Here is a 17,106-nt window from a genome sequence, read left to right as displayed (position 1 = left end):
GAAGATCTTCGGGAGAAGGAAATGGCAACCCACTCTACTATTCTTGCCTGGGAAATCCCATGGACAGAGGAGCCAGGCAGGGTACAGTCCCTGGGGTTACCAAAGAGTTGGACTGAGTTAGTGACTAAACAGCAACAAAACAAAGACCTAGAAGGACTGTCCTATATAAGTGATTTAAATCACCTCTTTACTGGGCCCCTCCTCACTCAGGATGTCTGCATTCCTCTCCAAGTGTGTATCTCTGCCTAGTTTCTGACGTAGTTTGGTACTCATCATTCAGGATGGCCACACTCCTCTTTGAGTGTATATTTCTCTCTGGCTTTGGACTTATTGCGCTCCTTCTCCTTAGAAAAGATGCCCTTTCTCTCTGGTGTGTATCTCTGCTCTGCTTCTGACTTAATAAACTGCTTTTCTACTATGTGTTCTCCCATACATTGTGCTGGGTCTGTAATAATAAACTTTGTACCTGTTTTTATAGTTTTTGCCTCTTTGAAACTTTCTTGCTTTCAAATGCGGGAAGGAGCTAGGGCCACTTTGGTTCTAGCCTCTAGCCCCTGGTGGCCTGGTGGCTAGGTTTCCTGGTTTTCATTCAGGCTTCCCAGATTTAGTTCCTGGAGAGGAAACTAAGATCTCTCTTCAGGATCACTCTCTCCCAGAGATCACTTCCAGATCAAACATTAGATGGGAGGAAATAACCGCGAACTGGAATCCTAGGAGTATCTCTTAACTCTCTGTGTTGGATCTCACAGGTGCTACCAAAAAAAACTGGGTTCACCTCTTGGTGGGTATGGAGCCAAAAGACAGAACCAAAACAAGGATTGTGAGAAGAAAGGATTTATTACTTGCAGCAAGTAAGGAGAACACTGGTGGATATTCCCCAAAACAATGTCTCTCTAAATAGCAAAAGGGGGGATATTTTAAGCTAAGGTTACATGCGTATTCATGAAGGGGCGTGGGTGATCACAGAGTCCAAACTTGAGTTGATCGAAGTCATGAGGGTCAGCAAAGGTCAACAACATCATCCCTTAGAGCAGTGGTCCCTAACATTTTTGGCACCAAGGACCAGTTTCCTGGAAGACAACTGCTCACCTCCTGCTGTATGGTCCTGTTCCTAATGAGGGGTGGGGAGTGTTGGGGACTCCTGCCTTAGAGGATGGTTGCACACTGGAAGGGGTTTAAATTCTGCAAAACTGTTCAAGAAAGTTCGAGAAAGGTTAATGGTTACCACTGAAACACACCAGGGAATCTTCACACCTGATGTTATCTTTGCTATTGTTACTTCTCTTGCCCCTTAATAGTTTTTTCTTGTGTCTTTCTTGCTTGCTGAGGCCTGTTCAAGGACAAGCACTGGGGTCAGTCTTAGATCACAAAATGGCTTAGGCCAAAAAAGGCTTCTCTTATTAAAAGAAAGCCATGCCTGTTTCTCTTTTTTTTTTCCCCCAGGACTCCTTACCTTATCTTCTTACACAGAGACCTTGTGGCAGTACTTGGCTTAATGACTCTTTCTTTAGAGCTGCAGTCACGATTTAAAAACGCTACCTGAAGCACAGCAAGTACAGTACACATTCTATTTTCTGGGAAAAGATTACTACCACAGTGATTGAGCTGGGAAGCAGAGACAGACTGCTCTGGGCGGCTTCAACAGCGGTTCAAAGGACTCCAGTTGGCCGGAATAACCCTTACCGTTTCCCTCCCCCAGCCAACCTGCAAGATAACAACCGGAATGGCACCGAACCTACAGAATATCTGCGAGATACAAGTGGAAGAAGAAAAAAAAAACCCACCACCAACTAGACTGTAAAAGAATCTCGAACCGGTGGTGGAGTTACACGAATGACCAAACGAAAGACGGGAGGCCCGGAACTCCACCGGGGGTCGACTCGGGGACTGCCAGGGGTGAGGGTTGATCCATTTCTGTTCCCGGGGCAGGCGGCGCCGGCCGCCGGCTGGGGCCCGCGGTGACGTCACAGGGCCCCGGCGCCCGTCACGTGGTTCGCGGGTGCCCCGACCCGACCCCGCCCCTCTCCCCGCCCCGGCCCCGCCCCCTTTCCCCGCAGCCCTCGGAGCTCAGGGTCCGGCCGAGGTTCCAGCTGCTAGCTCTTTGCGCGGAGAGGCGCGGGGCCCGGGGCCGGTGGGCGGCGGACCGGGGCCAGGAAGAGGGAGCGAGGGTAGCCGGGGAGAGGGGGGCCGGCGACAGCCGCACGGTGCGCAGGACCGACGGCCGAAGCTCTTGCGAACTTGGGCGCAGAGTCGCGCCACTGCGCCCGCGGCCCGAGCGATGAAGATGGTGGCCCCCTGGACGCGGTTCTACTCCAACAGCTGCTGCCTCTGCTGCCATGTCCGCACCGGCACCATCCTGCTCGGCGTCTGGTACCTGGTGAGTGCGACCCGCCTGGGCGAACCCCCCCGCCTCGGGGTGGGGGTAAGGGGCGCGCACCTGACCGGGAGGAGTGCGGGCGCCCCGGGACCCCGCTTCACTTTTCACACCGCCTTGTGGGTACCGGCTGCGGCCCTCCGGGTTGGGCGAAGCCGGCGTTAATCCTCCTAAAGTTATATTATTAGAAACTTAATTCTCTGGGCGGGCGGCTCCACGATGCGCCCCCCCCACCCTACCCCACCCCCCCGGCTCAGCCAACCTGTGGCGGGGGCTGAGGTCAGGGCCCAGTGTTTGGGTGGGGATGGTTTCGGGGGGCGGTGCGCGTGGGCTGGAGTCGCTCTGAGAAAGGGGGCGCCCCAAAGCCCTCCGCCGGGAGCCGGCTGGGCCTCCTGGAGCTGCGCGGTTTCCGGCGAAAGCGCGCTTTGGTGGTCAGCGAACTCCCCGCACCCCGATCCTTGCCTGCGGAGCACGTGCCCGCCTTTCCTTTCTTCTCTGCGTCCGCTGGGCTTTGTGCTTTCGACGGGTCGGGAGAGCCGTCGAGGCGGTGAGCCGGCACCTCTTGCTGCCCGCCCCCTGCACCCTCCCACGCGTGCCCGCTCTCCCCGCCCGCAGGTGCCCGCGGATTTGCTGGCTCGTCTTCTGCGTGCCTTCGCATCCCGAGTGGGAATGGCTGGGGGTGGGGGTGCTCTACCCACACGCTTGTTGTAAAGCCCTTACCCTAGGAGGGGCTTGTCTTGTGATTCACTGCGTTTCAGTCGGCCCTGGACAGCCATTTTACACCCACGTACCTCCCCCTAAAACCCTCGATTTGCAGGTGATCCCCAGCTTCTTAGCAGACCCCGAAGGCCCATCTGGTCTGTTAGTTTGTTTCTAGGTTGGAGCTTTTTACTTGTCTGGGGAGCAGTGATTATCAGACGCTAGTGAGGCAACCTGATGGAGTCGTGCCCTGTACCAGCTCCAGGTTGATTGTCACCCCCAACCCCCCACGCCAAGACTGCACTAGCACCGGAGTCGGGTTCCGCTGCATCGTGGTTTCTGTTCGATCATGATGGAGAGTTAAGCCCGAGCCTCTGGGCGCTGAATGCCTCTGCACCAGGAAGAAACTCCTTAGACGGGGTAGTAAGATGGCTTATAGAACTTTTAGTGGTGGTACATTCTGATCTTCTTAGTCATCAGAGTGTTTTGGTCGGTTCATAGTTCAGTGTTTGGATATAACACGGACGTAAGTCGAATTGTGAACTCGTCTGTGGTGCCATTGTAAGCAAAATACCCCTCTGCCCCAATATGGTGTTCTCTGTGCTATTTATAGTTTCAAGTTTCCTTTAGTCAGTGCCTATCACAGGCCACACAATAGAAATATTTGGCTTTAAAAGCTTTCAAACAGATCTTTAGTATATGTGGGTTCTTACTGTGCTGCTTGAATGCAGAGAGAACATCTGGGTATTGGCTCTACCCTGGTTTTACTGAAAGCAAAAAAAAAAAAACCCACGAAAAACGGAAATTTAAAGTTACAGCGAAAGAATAGTGGGTGGTCTTGAAATAGTGCTTTTATTGATAATCAAGACAGACAATTTTATCCACATGTCTTGTGTCCTCCTTGAAGATGTTGAAATCTGCAGGGTGCGAGTACATCTATGACTGTAATTTGTAAAATCTAGGGCACTGCATTAGGCAAATGGACTACGTGATGTACGGGAGAGATAAATCTACTTGAGCCCCGTTGTTGGCGGTAATCCAGTAGGACGCATTGGTGTGATAAAAAGGAGGACTCTGCAGGCTTTGTCCACAGCTTGAGCGTGCTCTTTGGGGAAAGGAGTTATTGGTATGCAGGTTTTAGCATTTGGAAAGATGGCTTTTTGAAAAATAATTCGAAAGCTTTTAAGCAGATGTGAATACTTTGGGGCTTCCCAGGTGGCGCTAGTGGTAAAGGACCCGCCTTCCAATGCAGGAGCCGAGAGAAACAGGTTCGGTCCCTGGATGGGAAAGATCCCTTGGCGGCAGAAAGGGCAAATCACTCCAGTAATTCTTGCCTGGGAAATGCCCTGGGCAGAGAAGCCTGGTCGGCTACAGTCCACCAGGGTCGCCGATTGTTGGAAACGACTGAAACGACTTAGCATACACACAATGTACGCTGCTGCTGCTGCTGTTAAGTAGCTTCAGTCGTGTCCGACTCTGTGCGACCCCACACAGACCCCCATACACCCCACAGATGGTATATGCTATTGGTCATCTTTATAAGTCTTTAGCTTTTCTCAAAACAATTTAATTTTTTTAAACTAGTGAGTTTCCCTCATCCTTTTACATACATAATTTGGTTATCCAAAACATTGATTTACATGTACATTTTTAAGATGAAGGAGCTAAAGAACAAGGCATCTCTTTCTCTTTCCACCAGTCATCTGGATGGAATGAGGTCACGATCAAGAAAGGCAGAGTTTTCAGGAGAAAAAAAAGGGTAGGAGTATAGATAGATACTCAAAAAAGAGTCCACTAGAAAGGTAAAGGGAACCTTCTTTATGCGTTTTCTAATTGTTTTCTGCCACGACCATCTCCTAAGCTCCTGTGTGCCAGGTACTATTTGCGCTCAGTGGCTTCAGTTGTGCCCAACTCTTTTCGAACCCATGGACCATAGCCTACCAGGCCCCTCTGTCCTTGGAATTCTCCAGGCAGGATTATTGGAGTGGGTTGCCATTCCCTTCTCCAGGGGACCTCTCCGACCCAGGGATGGAACCTGCGTCTCCTGCGGTGCCCGCGGATTCTTTTACCACTGAGCTGCTGGGGAAGCCCACTGTACTATTGATAGCAGTCCTTTTTTTGGCTACACCCCGAGGCTTCCCTGAGAAGGGGTCAAACTCCCCTCTCCACAGTTAAATCGAGGAGTCCTCATCACTGGGTCTCCAGGGAATTCCCTAGATTCCTTGATGAAAAAAACCAGAGTGAACTATGGGAGGGCTGTGAGTTGAGTTTATTCAGTGTCTTGACTCTATATAAAATAGCCCAGGGGAACAACCTCTCCGACAGCTCTGAGAAACTGTTGTGAAGATGTGAGGGAGGAGCCAGGATATATGAATTTTTTGCTGTGAGAAAACCTGTAGTTGAAGTCCTAAGATGAGTGTTAATCACGGAACAGGCAAATCAGGTTAATGATTTTATGTATCATTTTCTAAGTATGGGAAGATGCAAGAATCTGGGAAAGTTGAAATTTCTCAGGAATGGATCTGCATTATCTTGGGGATCTGTCTGTCTCTAGCCTGAATTCCCCTCAGTCCCAGAGTCCTGGGTGACTGCCGTGGCTAACGGCTGGCTTGATCCTGATAGAACTGGAGTGGCAGGCAATATTTTTCTCTACAATGCTTTGCATAAGCTTAATTTTTACATATTCCTGGTAGATTTTTTTATTCCCATTTTATAGAAGAAAAACCAAGGCAAAGAGCTTAAGTGATTTGCAGCTTGTGGTCTGAGTGATGTATTGGTCTGTGCTGTTTCCAGTTTTACCTTTTAAAAGTTGTGTGTTTTGTTTTTGCCTTGAAATGATAAAGGTTTCCTTCAGTCCAGTTTTTAAAAAAAGCATATTGATTTCAGGTATTTGTATTAGCGATCACTTTTCATTTACTTTTATTTTTTTCCCTTTAAAAATTGAGGCGTACTTTACATATGGTGAAAAATCACAGATATTAAGCGTACAGTTCATTGACAAGACCAATGTTTGCACCTTTGTAACCCACACCCTTAGAGAACATTCCCAGAAAGTTCCCTCGTGCCTCTTCTCAGAATATCCCCTCCATAGACACCTCACCCCATAGATATTTTGCCTATTCATATAAATGGAATTATACTGTAGGTGTTTTTTTTGTATTGGGTTTCTTTAACTTAGCATGATGAATTTTACATTCATTCATGGTCTTGGAGTGTGTCAATATTTGTGCCTTATTAGTGCTGAGTATTACTTTGTTGTAAGAATATACCACAATCTGTTTATCCATTTGCCAGATGATGGACATTTGGGTTTTTCCAGTTTGGAGCTATTATGGATCAATCTGCTCTGAACAGTTTTGCAAAAAAAAGACTTTGTGGACATCTGGTTTTATTTCTCCTGAATAAATACCTTGCAGTGGGGTTCTTGGTCGTCGTGTGTTTTAACTTGATAAGAAACTGCCAGGTATTTTCCAAATTGCCATTTTTACTCTGCAGTCAACAGGGTATAAAGTTCACTGGGTGCGTAGTGGTGGCTGTTGGTGACTTGGGTTTGAATTCCCCTATGTGGCTGATGACCTGAAACAGTTTATCTATGCTTCTTGGCCAACTATATATCCTCCTTTGCGTTGACTGCACAGTTTTTAAAAAACTGAGTTTTACCTTTTTTTTTAATCCTTCAGATTTGTGAGAACTCTATATTTTGGATAATAATAATAATATAGTCCTTTGTTAAATATATTTTTGTGAATATTTTCTCTCAGTGTGGCTTGCCCACTGATTTTCTTAATAGTCTATTTCGATGAACTGGAGTTTTTAATTTCAGTTAAGTTCAGTTCGCCTTTTTTCTTTTATGGTTAGTACTTTCTGTGTTAGCGCTTGCTTTGCCTACCCTGAGATTGTAAAGACAACTCTATTTTCTTTGGAAGCTTTATGACTTTAGCTTTTATGTTTGTATCTGGTTTAGTTCTAAGTTTTTTTGTAGAGCTTTTGTGTTTTGTGTACTACGATGTGAGGTGGAGGCTTGTGTTTACCTAGAAAGGCAGTTTAATCATTAAACCTAAGAAAAAAGTTGGTTTCTCCCATAACCTTTAATAGCTACAAAGGTTTTTTAGAAAAACAAATAAGGTGCATATCTGTCCTCACCGAATGAGGACGGATTTGTCTTGGTTTCCGGAGGGATCACGATTTGAAAGGAATACTTGACACAGAATGCTTGCTATGTGGGCTTCTAGGATTTCCTCTCTTCCACACGACTTAATATTCTAAGCCTGAATCCGTTAACTTCCCCAGATTTGCCCATACTCAGATTTGCCCCACTAGTCTTCTTCGACCCCTGTCTCAGATTCCTCGGATAGCTGTCTCTGTCCCCCTTGCCATCTGGATCTCATTCCTTTATCCCATCTCCACATTATATTGATTCTTTCCCCCCAACCTCCTGAGTGCCTTATTCTGTCCTGTTCTTACTCTTGCCACCACTTCTTTCATTTAGGCTCTCATTAACTCTCACTTAACTATTATAATAGAATCATAACTGGTCTCTCTGCTTCTAGCCTTGCCATCAATGATCCATTTTTTTTCATTCTATTGCATATGCGATTTCCAGAGGTATTTTTCTCAAACACAAACACGAGCCTGTCATCCTACTCCTAAAAAGTGTGGGCTCACTGTCTCCTTCGGGAGATGTGTGTTTCATGACCCTTGTGTTTCTCATCCGCTGAAGTCTGCTTACACAGTTGAGCAATGCGGTGGATTTCACCGCATCCCTTTCCCTCCTCTCTCCCAACCCCTCCCCTTTCAGGTTACCTTCCTTTAGGATACAAATGGCTGCCGAATATGCCAGCCAGTACTTAAGCTGTGCGTCCTGAGATTCATTCAGATTTGATAAATTTATCTGTACAATCCTGAATCAAACAGGCCATGGTTATGTGACTAGAATATACTGATGAATTTAGGTCTGGGATATGCTTCCCTTGAACTATTGGTTGGAGGGCTGTGAGTGAGGGGGGTGGAGTGGGATTAATTTAAAATATCGATGTGAGAACAGAGGGTTGAGACATCCGGAGGCTGTTCCTGGGAGGAGAAAGAAAGAATGTTTGGAGAACAATAATAAACAAAAAAAAATCCCTGCTGTATTCCTTATGCTAAAGGCCACATTAAAAAACAACAACAACTTTATTTTGTATCGGAGTATAGCTGATAAATAAAAAATGTTGGGACAGTTCAGGTGGACAACAAAGGGACTCAGCCGTACATATACATGTATCCATTCTCCCCCAAACTCCCCAGCCATTCAAGCTGACACATGACATCGAGCAGAGTTCCCTGTGCTCTACAATAAGTCCTTGTTGGTTATCCATTTTAAATATAGCAGTGTGTGCATGTCTGTCCCAAACTCCCTAACTGTTCCTTCCCCCGGTCCTTCCCCCCGAGCGACCATAAGTTCCTTCTCTAAGTCTGTGAGTTTCTTTCTGTTTTGTAAGTAAGTTACAAAACCTTTCTTTTTAGATTCCACATATAAGGGATGTCATATGATATTTCTCCTTTTCTGTCTTAGCTTCACCCAGTGTGACGATCTCTAGGGCCATCCATGTTGCTGCAAATGGCATTATTTCATTCTTTTTAACGTAAAGCCTGCATTTCTTATGGAATATATTTTGCCATCAGAACTTGCATTGCTCCTGACACCCTCAAGCATACTCTTTCCTTTGTAATTTCCTGCATTTTATCCGATGATTTTCTTAGTATGTTTTAAAAAGTGGTGCTGATAGATGGAAGAATCTGTCATTGACACCTAGAATGGGTCCCGCTTTGTGCATACCATCCTTTTCATCATTTTCGAAGTGTATTTTAGGTTAGTCTTCAGCAAATACATACTGAATACCTCTTTGTGCCAGACACTATTCTTTGGGGAGTTGGCCATATATCAGATTATAAAGGATGAAAGAGCTCAGAGTAGCTGGTCTCATTGGCTTTATGACCTGGCCTGTCAAATAAGCAACTAGTTCACTTTGAAAGTCACAGCTTGCTTGTGTACCCAAGCCTGGTGGGTTCTTTTTGTATCCTTAGAAATCCTGGTGCAATAACTATTGATTTCTGTCTGGATAGTAATACTGGACAGTAAAGCTGACGTCTTGCGTTTGTAGAGTGATTGATAGAGGGTTTTCAGTGGACTTTCACATTTGTTCCTGTTTAGACCTCAAAGCATCCCTGGGGTCACGCTCGATAGATGATGATATGCTCCCCTTAGATGAATAGTTTATTTCCAGCTGTCAGATTCTATACCTTGGTCCATAAGTCCAGGGCAAACTAGGGACTAACTCGTAATACGTCGGTAAGTCTTATTACCTAGTGTTTTCCTGACTATATTAGATTGTAAAAGACTTGAAATTCCAAAGTAAGGAGTATGGATTTTATTCTGTAGATAGTGAGAGGCACTGAAGAATTAACAGGGTTGAGAGGGTGAAAGCAGTTTTTAAGGAAGATGGAAAGGGCCAGCTATTTTAGATGGCCCCGGTGACGAGGCAGGGTGTGGACAGCCTTTCAGATGGGAGATGCTGCTCTGCCAGGTCTTCCCACCAGAAGTTTCTCATTTGCTCATGATGCAAGTTATATGAATGGGAACTCTCATTGCTTAGTTAGTGATACAAGTCTGTCTTGGCCATCCTGATTCTCTCCATCTGAATTCAGGAATTGAGCAGATTTGGGCCAGAAATGGATACTGGGTTTTTGAGAGATATGTCTAATGAGTCCCTTTAAAAAAAATACAAGCCTCCCCACCCACAAATGAAAAGGATTAAGGGAAGTTTTATGAAATATTGTCTGCTGAAGATTTCCGTGGTATTTACTACCTTTTAAAAAAAGCTTCAAAAATTATTTTTATTTATTACTTATGGCTGCATTGGGTCTTCGCTGCTGCACGTGGCTTTCTCTAGTTGTGGTCCGTGGGCTTCTCATTGCTTCTGTAGTTACGGAGTTCAGGCTCCAGGGCACGCTGGCTTCAGTAGCTGAGGTGCGTTGGCTCAGGAGCCGTGGCTCATAAACTTAGTTGTTCCTCAGCCTGTGGGCTCTTCCCCGGACCAGAGATAGAACCTGTGTCCCGTGATGGATGTTCATCCTGAACATTTTAAAGGCAAGCCGACCAAGAAAGAAAGTGTTTGTTAATATCACTTTCTCTGGGTCCTACTATAGATACATTTTAATGTAACGTAAAAAGTCCTGAATATTTATTGGAATGACTGATGGTGAAGCTGAAACTCCAATACTTTGGCCACCTGATGCGAACAGCTGACTCATTGGAAAAGACCCTGATGCTGGGAAAGATTGAAGGCAGGAGGAGAAGGGGGCGACAGAGGATGAGATGGTTGGATGGCATCACCAACTCAATGGACACGAGTTTGAGTATACTCCGGGAGTTGGTGATGGACAGGGAAGCCTGGTGTGCTGCAGTCCATGGGGTCGCAAAGAGTCAGACATGACTGAGCAACTGAACTGAACGTAACAAAGTGGTTAGCGTGAGTTTTACACCAATGAAAGGTTGTTGCTGAACGAAAAGACACTGGGATTCTTGGCCTCCGGAGAAGAATTCAATCTGGGGCCAGAGACGAGGCTTGATTGCTCAGAGCTTTTGTGTAATAAAGTTTTATTAAAGTATAAAGGAGATAGAGAAAGCTTCTGACATAGGCATCAGAAGAGGGCAGAAAGAGTACCCCCCTGCTAGTCTTCAGCTGGAAGTTAGGCCCCTCATCCATAAGATGTATTTTGTGATAATCTTGGCACCAGATGATTCATCCTGGGCCATAAAACGATTGACTTGAATGTTGTAGAAGGGCAGATTACCATACAAATAGTTTCGTTTATATAGATTAGGGGAACAATATCTGAGTATAACATACTGGTTTGTCAAGTAGGTTCTGAGCCATTAGGCGGAACCAACTTGAAGACGGGGTGGGGGTAAATGCATAGTATATTAACATAGCTTAAGACAAACATTTCCATAAGAAAAATGCATTGGTTAACTCAAGGTTTGAGAATAGTTAACTTCAGGTGAAACCAGGTGTCATTATGGCAACACAGTATTTTAAGAGAAACCTCCTTTTAAATTTGTATAGAGAAGGAAAAAATATCGCTTGTTTGTTTCCTCCTGCCGCTTAAGAGAGTTAAAAATGTCTGACACTTGCAGCCTATTTCCTCCATTTGGAGACCCCTGGCCTTCCTGCCTGTTAACCCTTTCACCAAGATGTGGATTCTGTGAAACACTCATCCCAGTAGCCCGAAACAAGACAGAGGACTTAGCTGCATGGTAGGCAGGGAGATGGTATCTTCAGCTGGGGATTTACATATCCAGATACCCCTGTTACTGTGATGGAAGGGGAGAACAGATTCCAGGGGCATCTGCTAATCTGACATGACACCTAACAGTAGTCTTATTACTGCGATCCTGCTGCCTGTTGGGCAACTGGTACTAATGATTGGAGGCTTTAATTCCAGTATACAAACCAGTACCTTATGCGCTTTCCTGGTGGCTCAGATGGGCAAGAATCTGCCTGCGGTGTTGGAGACCTGGGTTCGATTAGTGGATCAGGAAGTTCCCCTGAAGATGGAAATGGCCGTCTGCTCCAGTATTCTTGCCTGGAGAATTCCATGGACAGAGGAGTCTGGTGGGCTACAGTCCAGTTAATAATTCTAACAATAAATAGTTGCAAATAATCGTTCAAAAGTATCACAAAGCAATTTAAGTAAGTCATAAAATGGTTGCAACCACCGATAAAACCGCGTAGTATTCAAGTGCGAATATATCTTTCCTAAGGTCTGCTGCACCAGTGGAGTTTTTAATTGCTTGTCAAAACTTTATTTAAAGATAAAATGAGAGCACGATAGCATTTTCAGTATGAAAGCACCTGTTGTCATCTGTGTAAGACATCAGATGCAGCTAGCTGGTGGATCAGGAAGCCATAACTTGTGCTTATGGATAAGGGTTTCCCACCTCAAATAAAGTGAAAGTGAAGTCACTCAGTCATGTCTGACTTTGTGACCCCTTGAACTGTAGCCCACCGGGCTCTTCTGTCCATGAAATTTTCCAGGCAAGAGTACTGGAGTGGGTTGCCATTTCCTTCTTCCCATCTCAAAATAATTGTAGAAAATATAAGCCTAGAAGGAGTGTTGATGTGTATCTGGTTATTTTTTTCCCTTCATTTCATGTGTTAGGAACTGTGTGAGCTGCTGGCAATACAATATGATTCAAAATAGACCCCGTCCTTGCCAACATGGAATCTAGGGTCTAGTAAGGGGAAATTGCCAGTAATAAATGTGTATTAATTAGTAATCACAAATATTGGAACATAATTGTGGTAAGCAGTTTTTGCCTATCTGCTGTTTTTTTTTACTTCTATGGCGGTAGTGGTTCATTCAAGAAATTTAGTATATGTACTTAACAAAAGTCTAGACTTAATAATATCTTTGCCTTTCTTTTGAACAGTATCCGTCCTTTAACTCGTCATTTCTTTTATTTTAGTGTCTTTTCTTTTTAAAGCTTCCCCAGGACACTGACCTATACAATCAGTGTTTGCTTAGAGTTAGCCACATATTTACACATCTGTCCATCATTTTCTCTTTTTGCAATTACTATAATTTTTATTTAAAAAATGGACGTTCTAAACTCCGCACGTGGAAAGTACATGACCCATCATTTTCTCGACCAGCTGTTCGCTATCACTATCCTGTCTGATGTACGTGTTTAAACATCTCCTTTAGTGAGGGTCTGTTTTATTTGTTTGTTTGTTTTGCTGTGCCAGGTCTTAGTTGTGGCTGTGAGTTCTCGGTTGAGGCATGTGGGACCTAGTTCCTTGACCAGGGATTGAATCCGAGCCCCCTGCATTGGGGGTACGGAGTCTTAGCCACTGGACTGCCAGGGAGGTCCCAGTGAGGAAGATATGTTGATGGCAAACTGTTATTCTTTGAAAATGTCTTTATTTGGCTCAAGTTCTTGAAAGATATCTCACTGCTTGTGTCTGTGCTTGGCCGTTCAGTCGTGTCCGACTCTTTGTGACCCTTGGGACTGTGGCCCGCCAGGCTCCTCTGTCCATGGGATTTTTCAGGCAAGAATACTGGAGTGGGGTCACCCTTTCCTCCTCCAGCGGAATCTTCTCAACCCAGGGATCAAACCCCAGTCTCCTGGGTCTCCTGCTTTGCAGACTTGATTCTTTACCCTCTGAGCCATTGGGGAAGCAATCCTTGGTTGACAGTTGCTGTCTCTTAACCCGTTGAAGCTCTCCATCCACTGTCTCTGTAGAGTTATGCTTTGCTGCTAAGAGGTCAGCTGTCAGTCTTGTTGACATTTACTTTTTTTTTTTTTTTTCTTCCTTCCTTTTTACAAAAATACTTATTTCGCTAGGTAGGGTTTTAGCTGTGGCCTGTGGGATCTTCATTGCTGCACGCAGGATCTTTTGCTGCAGAGTGAGGGCTTTTCTCTAGTTGTGGTACTGGCTCTGTAGTGGGAGCACACATGGGCTTAGTGGTACCATGGTATGTGGGGATCTTAGTTCCCTGACCAGGAGTCGAACCTGTCACCCCTGCGCTGGTAGGCAGATTCTTAACCACTGGACCACCAGGGAAGTCCCTTGACCTTTACTTCTGATTCATTAGGTCTGAGGTTGGTCCTGTGGTTCTACATTAGTAACACATGTGGGATGATGCTGAAACTTCATTTTGCTGACAACACTTTTTTCTCTCTCTTTTTTTTACTGAAGTACAGTTGATTTACAGCGTTGTGTTATTTCTGCTGTGCAGCAAAGTGACTCAGTGATACAGACCACACTTTTGATAGCAGTGGTTTGTGGACTCATACATTTCTGGTGCTAATTTTCTTTTCTCAGAATCATGCTTGTGTAGTCAAAACTTGACTGCTTTTATTCCTTCAAACAGGTTTTAGTAGCAGAAAGATCATAGCACCTTTGTGAAAATGTTTAAAAGATTGGGGTTGGGCAAAGATACATGGGAGATTGGGGTTGACATACACACACTATTATTTATAAAATAGACAGTAAGGAGCTCCTGTATAGCACAGGGAACTCCATTCAGTAATCTGTAATGACCTATACGGGAAAAATTTTTTAAAAGCGTGGAGAGAGAGAGAGAGAGAGAGAGATATGTGTATCACTGACTCACTTTGCTGTATAGCAGAAAGTAACATAACATTGTCAATCGGCTATCCGCCAGTAAAAAATTTTTTTAAAGTTTAAGTTAGTAAGATTTCAGTAGGTGCTTTCTTCGATTTCTGTTATTTACCTGAGAATATTTCTTTGCCTTATTTTTTTTCTCTTTCACAGCTCTTTAGAAACAAAGGAAGTTTCTTAGATAATCTGTTTGTTCTAAAGTAAGTATGTAAACAGGAATAGAATCTTAAAAGATATTTATTTATATTAGTGACAGTTAATAATTTACTGGGTAATCTTTTCATTAGTTTACTTTGAGGAATAGCTTAGGATGGTGATCTTCAGAAGCTGTTTACTTTTGAAGTAATCTAATGCTATTTTCTTTTAACTAAAAGTAACGATGTCAGATATTCATACCACCTTCAAGAATGCTTCATTACCTAGATTCATAGTAGTGAATATTTATGGTATGCATTTTATGTACGGAAAGGAGAAAAGCATTATTTAACAATTTAGCATTATGATTGCAAAGCATTTCTTTGTCTATGAGTAGTTAGACTGTATCATTGGATTTTATTTTAATTTGACAATTAAAATTTTTTAAGAACAGCTATCAAGTTATACATTAGCAGCTTTTTATTCTAAATTTCAAAGTATGTGTACAAACTAGAAGTGTATTTTTTGGTCTTTAATTTCAAGTTTTGGATTTCTTTTTAGGTGATTTAAATGTATTGCTATTTTGTAAGAAAAAGTTTAACTCTAAAGTACAAATAGCAACACTGTTCTTGAATGGAAAGCAAAATTTGTATTCCAGTGGTTATCTGTTATTGCCTCTTCCCTTTCACTAGTGAAGACATTCTGTTTTATGAGTTTCAGTTTTGTCTTTGGTAAATAGCTGTGGGAATAAAGTATTATTTTGAAGCTAAGCAGGGAGTAGTAATCACTTTAAATAGTCTTTCAAAGCATGTTTCTTTTTTCTTTTTAATGATAATCCAAGTTGTTGGAATTGGATGGTTGCAAATAGGGACTAACAGGTCTAATATATAGAGCGTCTCAGAACACAGAGAGCACCAGGGTTGCGGCCCTAAAAGAATTAGCCATTTTTGCACTTTATATTTTCTCCTCTTTTCCAGATGCTGGCCTTCTAAACCTTCTGGTGCTTGATCCTTCTTTATGGACATTATAAACTAGGCTCTGGCTTGGCCTATCTCTTTATATTCAGAGATCCAGAAAGTTCTTTAGGGCACGGGGGGAACACAGTTGTTCTTTTGTCCACACCTGCCTCCCAGGTCTCCCAGAGGCTCTTTGGACAGCCTTCTTTCTGGCTTCTGCCTGAGGACTATCCTTTGCCTTCTGTCCACTGTCCAGACATCTTCCTTATCATTCCGAGAGAATATAGTGGTGACTCAGCCCGAGCATGAAGATCAGGACCCGACCAAGTCCATTCAGGGAAATGGGAGCTGCAAGTCTGTCTGCCTCTGCTTGCCAGCCTCAGCTCACACGAGAGCTCCTCGCTGGAACACTCCCTTGAAAAGAATTCCGAGTCTGCTGCCAGTGGATTGGTTAACAGAGGCGCCAGGCCTTGTGAACCGGTTGTGGTGGCTTCTTGGGTGGGTCCTGGGTTACTGGACAAAGGACCCATGACTGAGTCTCTGCTGAAAAGGTCACAACTCCCTGCAGGGTTCCCAAGAATCCTGAGAGTCCTCGTCTGTGGAGTGGTTATAGCATTGATCACACCACTTAGGGCAGGCAAAACTGCTTCAGTGATAGGTAGAAGGTGTAGTGGTGGTGGTTTCTTGATTTAACCCATCACCTACGCAGAAGGTATATGGAAAGGATGGCACTAGGCTGCGAAGTGAATCAGAAGGCCTGCATTGAATTTGGGATGTGGGGGGAGGGAGAATCGGTAATTCACTTTTAAAATTTGCCTACTGAAGTGGAGCTCTAAGGAAAGATACAGTGTCAACTTGACTGCTTAAACTTTGTCCTGAATGCACACTGTATAAACCAGGGATTTATAGCTTCCGTATTGAAAACACTGGCTTTACTTACGATCCAACTCAAAGGACTGCCAAGGGCTGCTCGTTTTTACCTTTCTGTTTCCTTGAACTTTCTCTTAACATTTAGTTCTCTGTCACTTGGCCTGATTCCCTAAAATTATTCATTTATGCTGTAATCTTGGTCTCTCGAGATCTCCGAGTCTCCAGCTTTCTCGTGTTTAGAAGGTCCTCTTCCTACAAAGGCTTTCCGTTGCCTCCCTCTTCTCCCCAGCCACAAGCGTAGCAAAATTCCTTTTTACGCTAAATGGAACAGCCAGTTTATTTGACTGTCCTCCCTACTAGACAGCAGACTAGCTTGAGGGGGGATTAATATGTGTTGATGTTAGCCTAGTACTTGGCATATATTTGTTGCCTAATAGCTAATTTTTGAACGATTCAGTGGATGAGTTTTAATGTTACAACATTTCTTCTACATTTTATTTGGTTGCTGATGTTTGTTTATATCCTGGACTACTAGGATTTTATGGTGAATTAAATTTCCCCCAGCATGTATTTACCACAGTTGTTTGAGTTGAAATAGTAAGTGTCAGAAATTTATTTCACTGTCAGAACAGGACCACGTAGACAGGGTCTTACTTGAATAAAAAGCACATTTGTGTCAGAATTCTAACATTAAGTAAATGTCAATTAAAAGGTCCAAACTTGGGACTTTCTGATGGTCCAGTAGATAAGAATCCACCTGCCAATTCAGGGGACATGGGTTCGATCCCTGGTCTGGGAGGAATTCACATGCCACGAAGCAACTAAGCCCACGAGCCACAGTTACTTTTTTTTTAGTCAAACTTAATTTCAGTTTTCCTATTGAAATTGCACTCAAGTGAAA

At 44.1% G+C, this 17,106-nt stretch overlaps 1 protein-coding gene across 2 annotated transcripts in view; it reads left to right on the top strand.

The window, feature by feature from the left end:
* The first annotated feature begins 2,066 nt into the window (after nucleotides 1–2,066).
* The window catches only part of LAPTM4B (lysosomal protein transmembrane 4 beta), a 64,388-nt gene continuing 49,348 nt past the window's right edge, over nucleotides 2,067–17,106 (top strand). For both annotated transcript variants that reach the window (XM_068983716.1, XM_068983715.1), the window contains exon 1: nucleotides 2,067–2,377. In XM_068983716.1, coding sequence (XP_068839817.1) covers nucleotides 2,279–2,377 — 99 coding nt within the window. In that variant the 5' untranslated portion in view covers nucleotides 2,067–2,278. The remainder of the gene's footprint in view (nucleotides 2,378–17,106) is intronic.

The sequence above is a fragment of the Capricornis sumatraensis genome, chromosome 11 (assembly GCF_032405125.1).
Source record: "Capricornis sumatraensis isolate serow.1 chromosome 11, serow.2, whole genome shotgun sequence".
Taxonomy (NCBI): Eukaryota; Metazoa; Chordata; class Mammalia; order Artiodactyla; family Bovidae; genus Capricornis; species Capricornis sumatraensis.
This window is presented reverse-complemented; position numbering and strand designations above follow the sequence as displayed.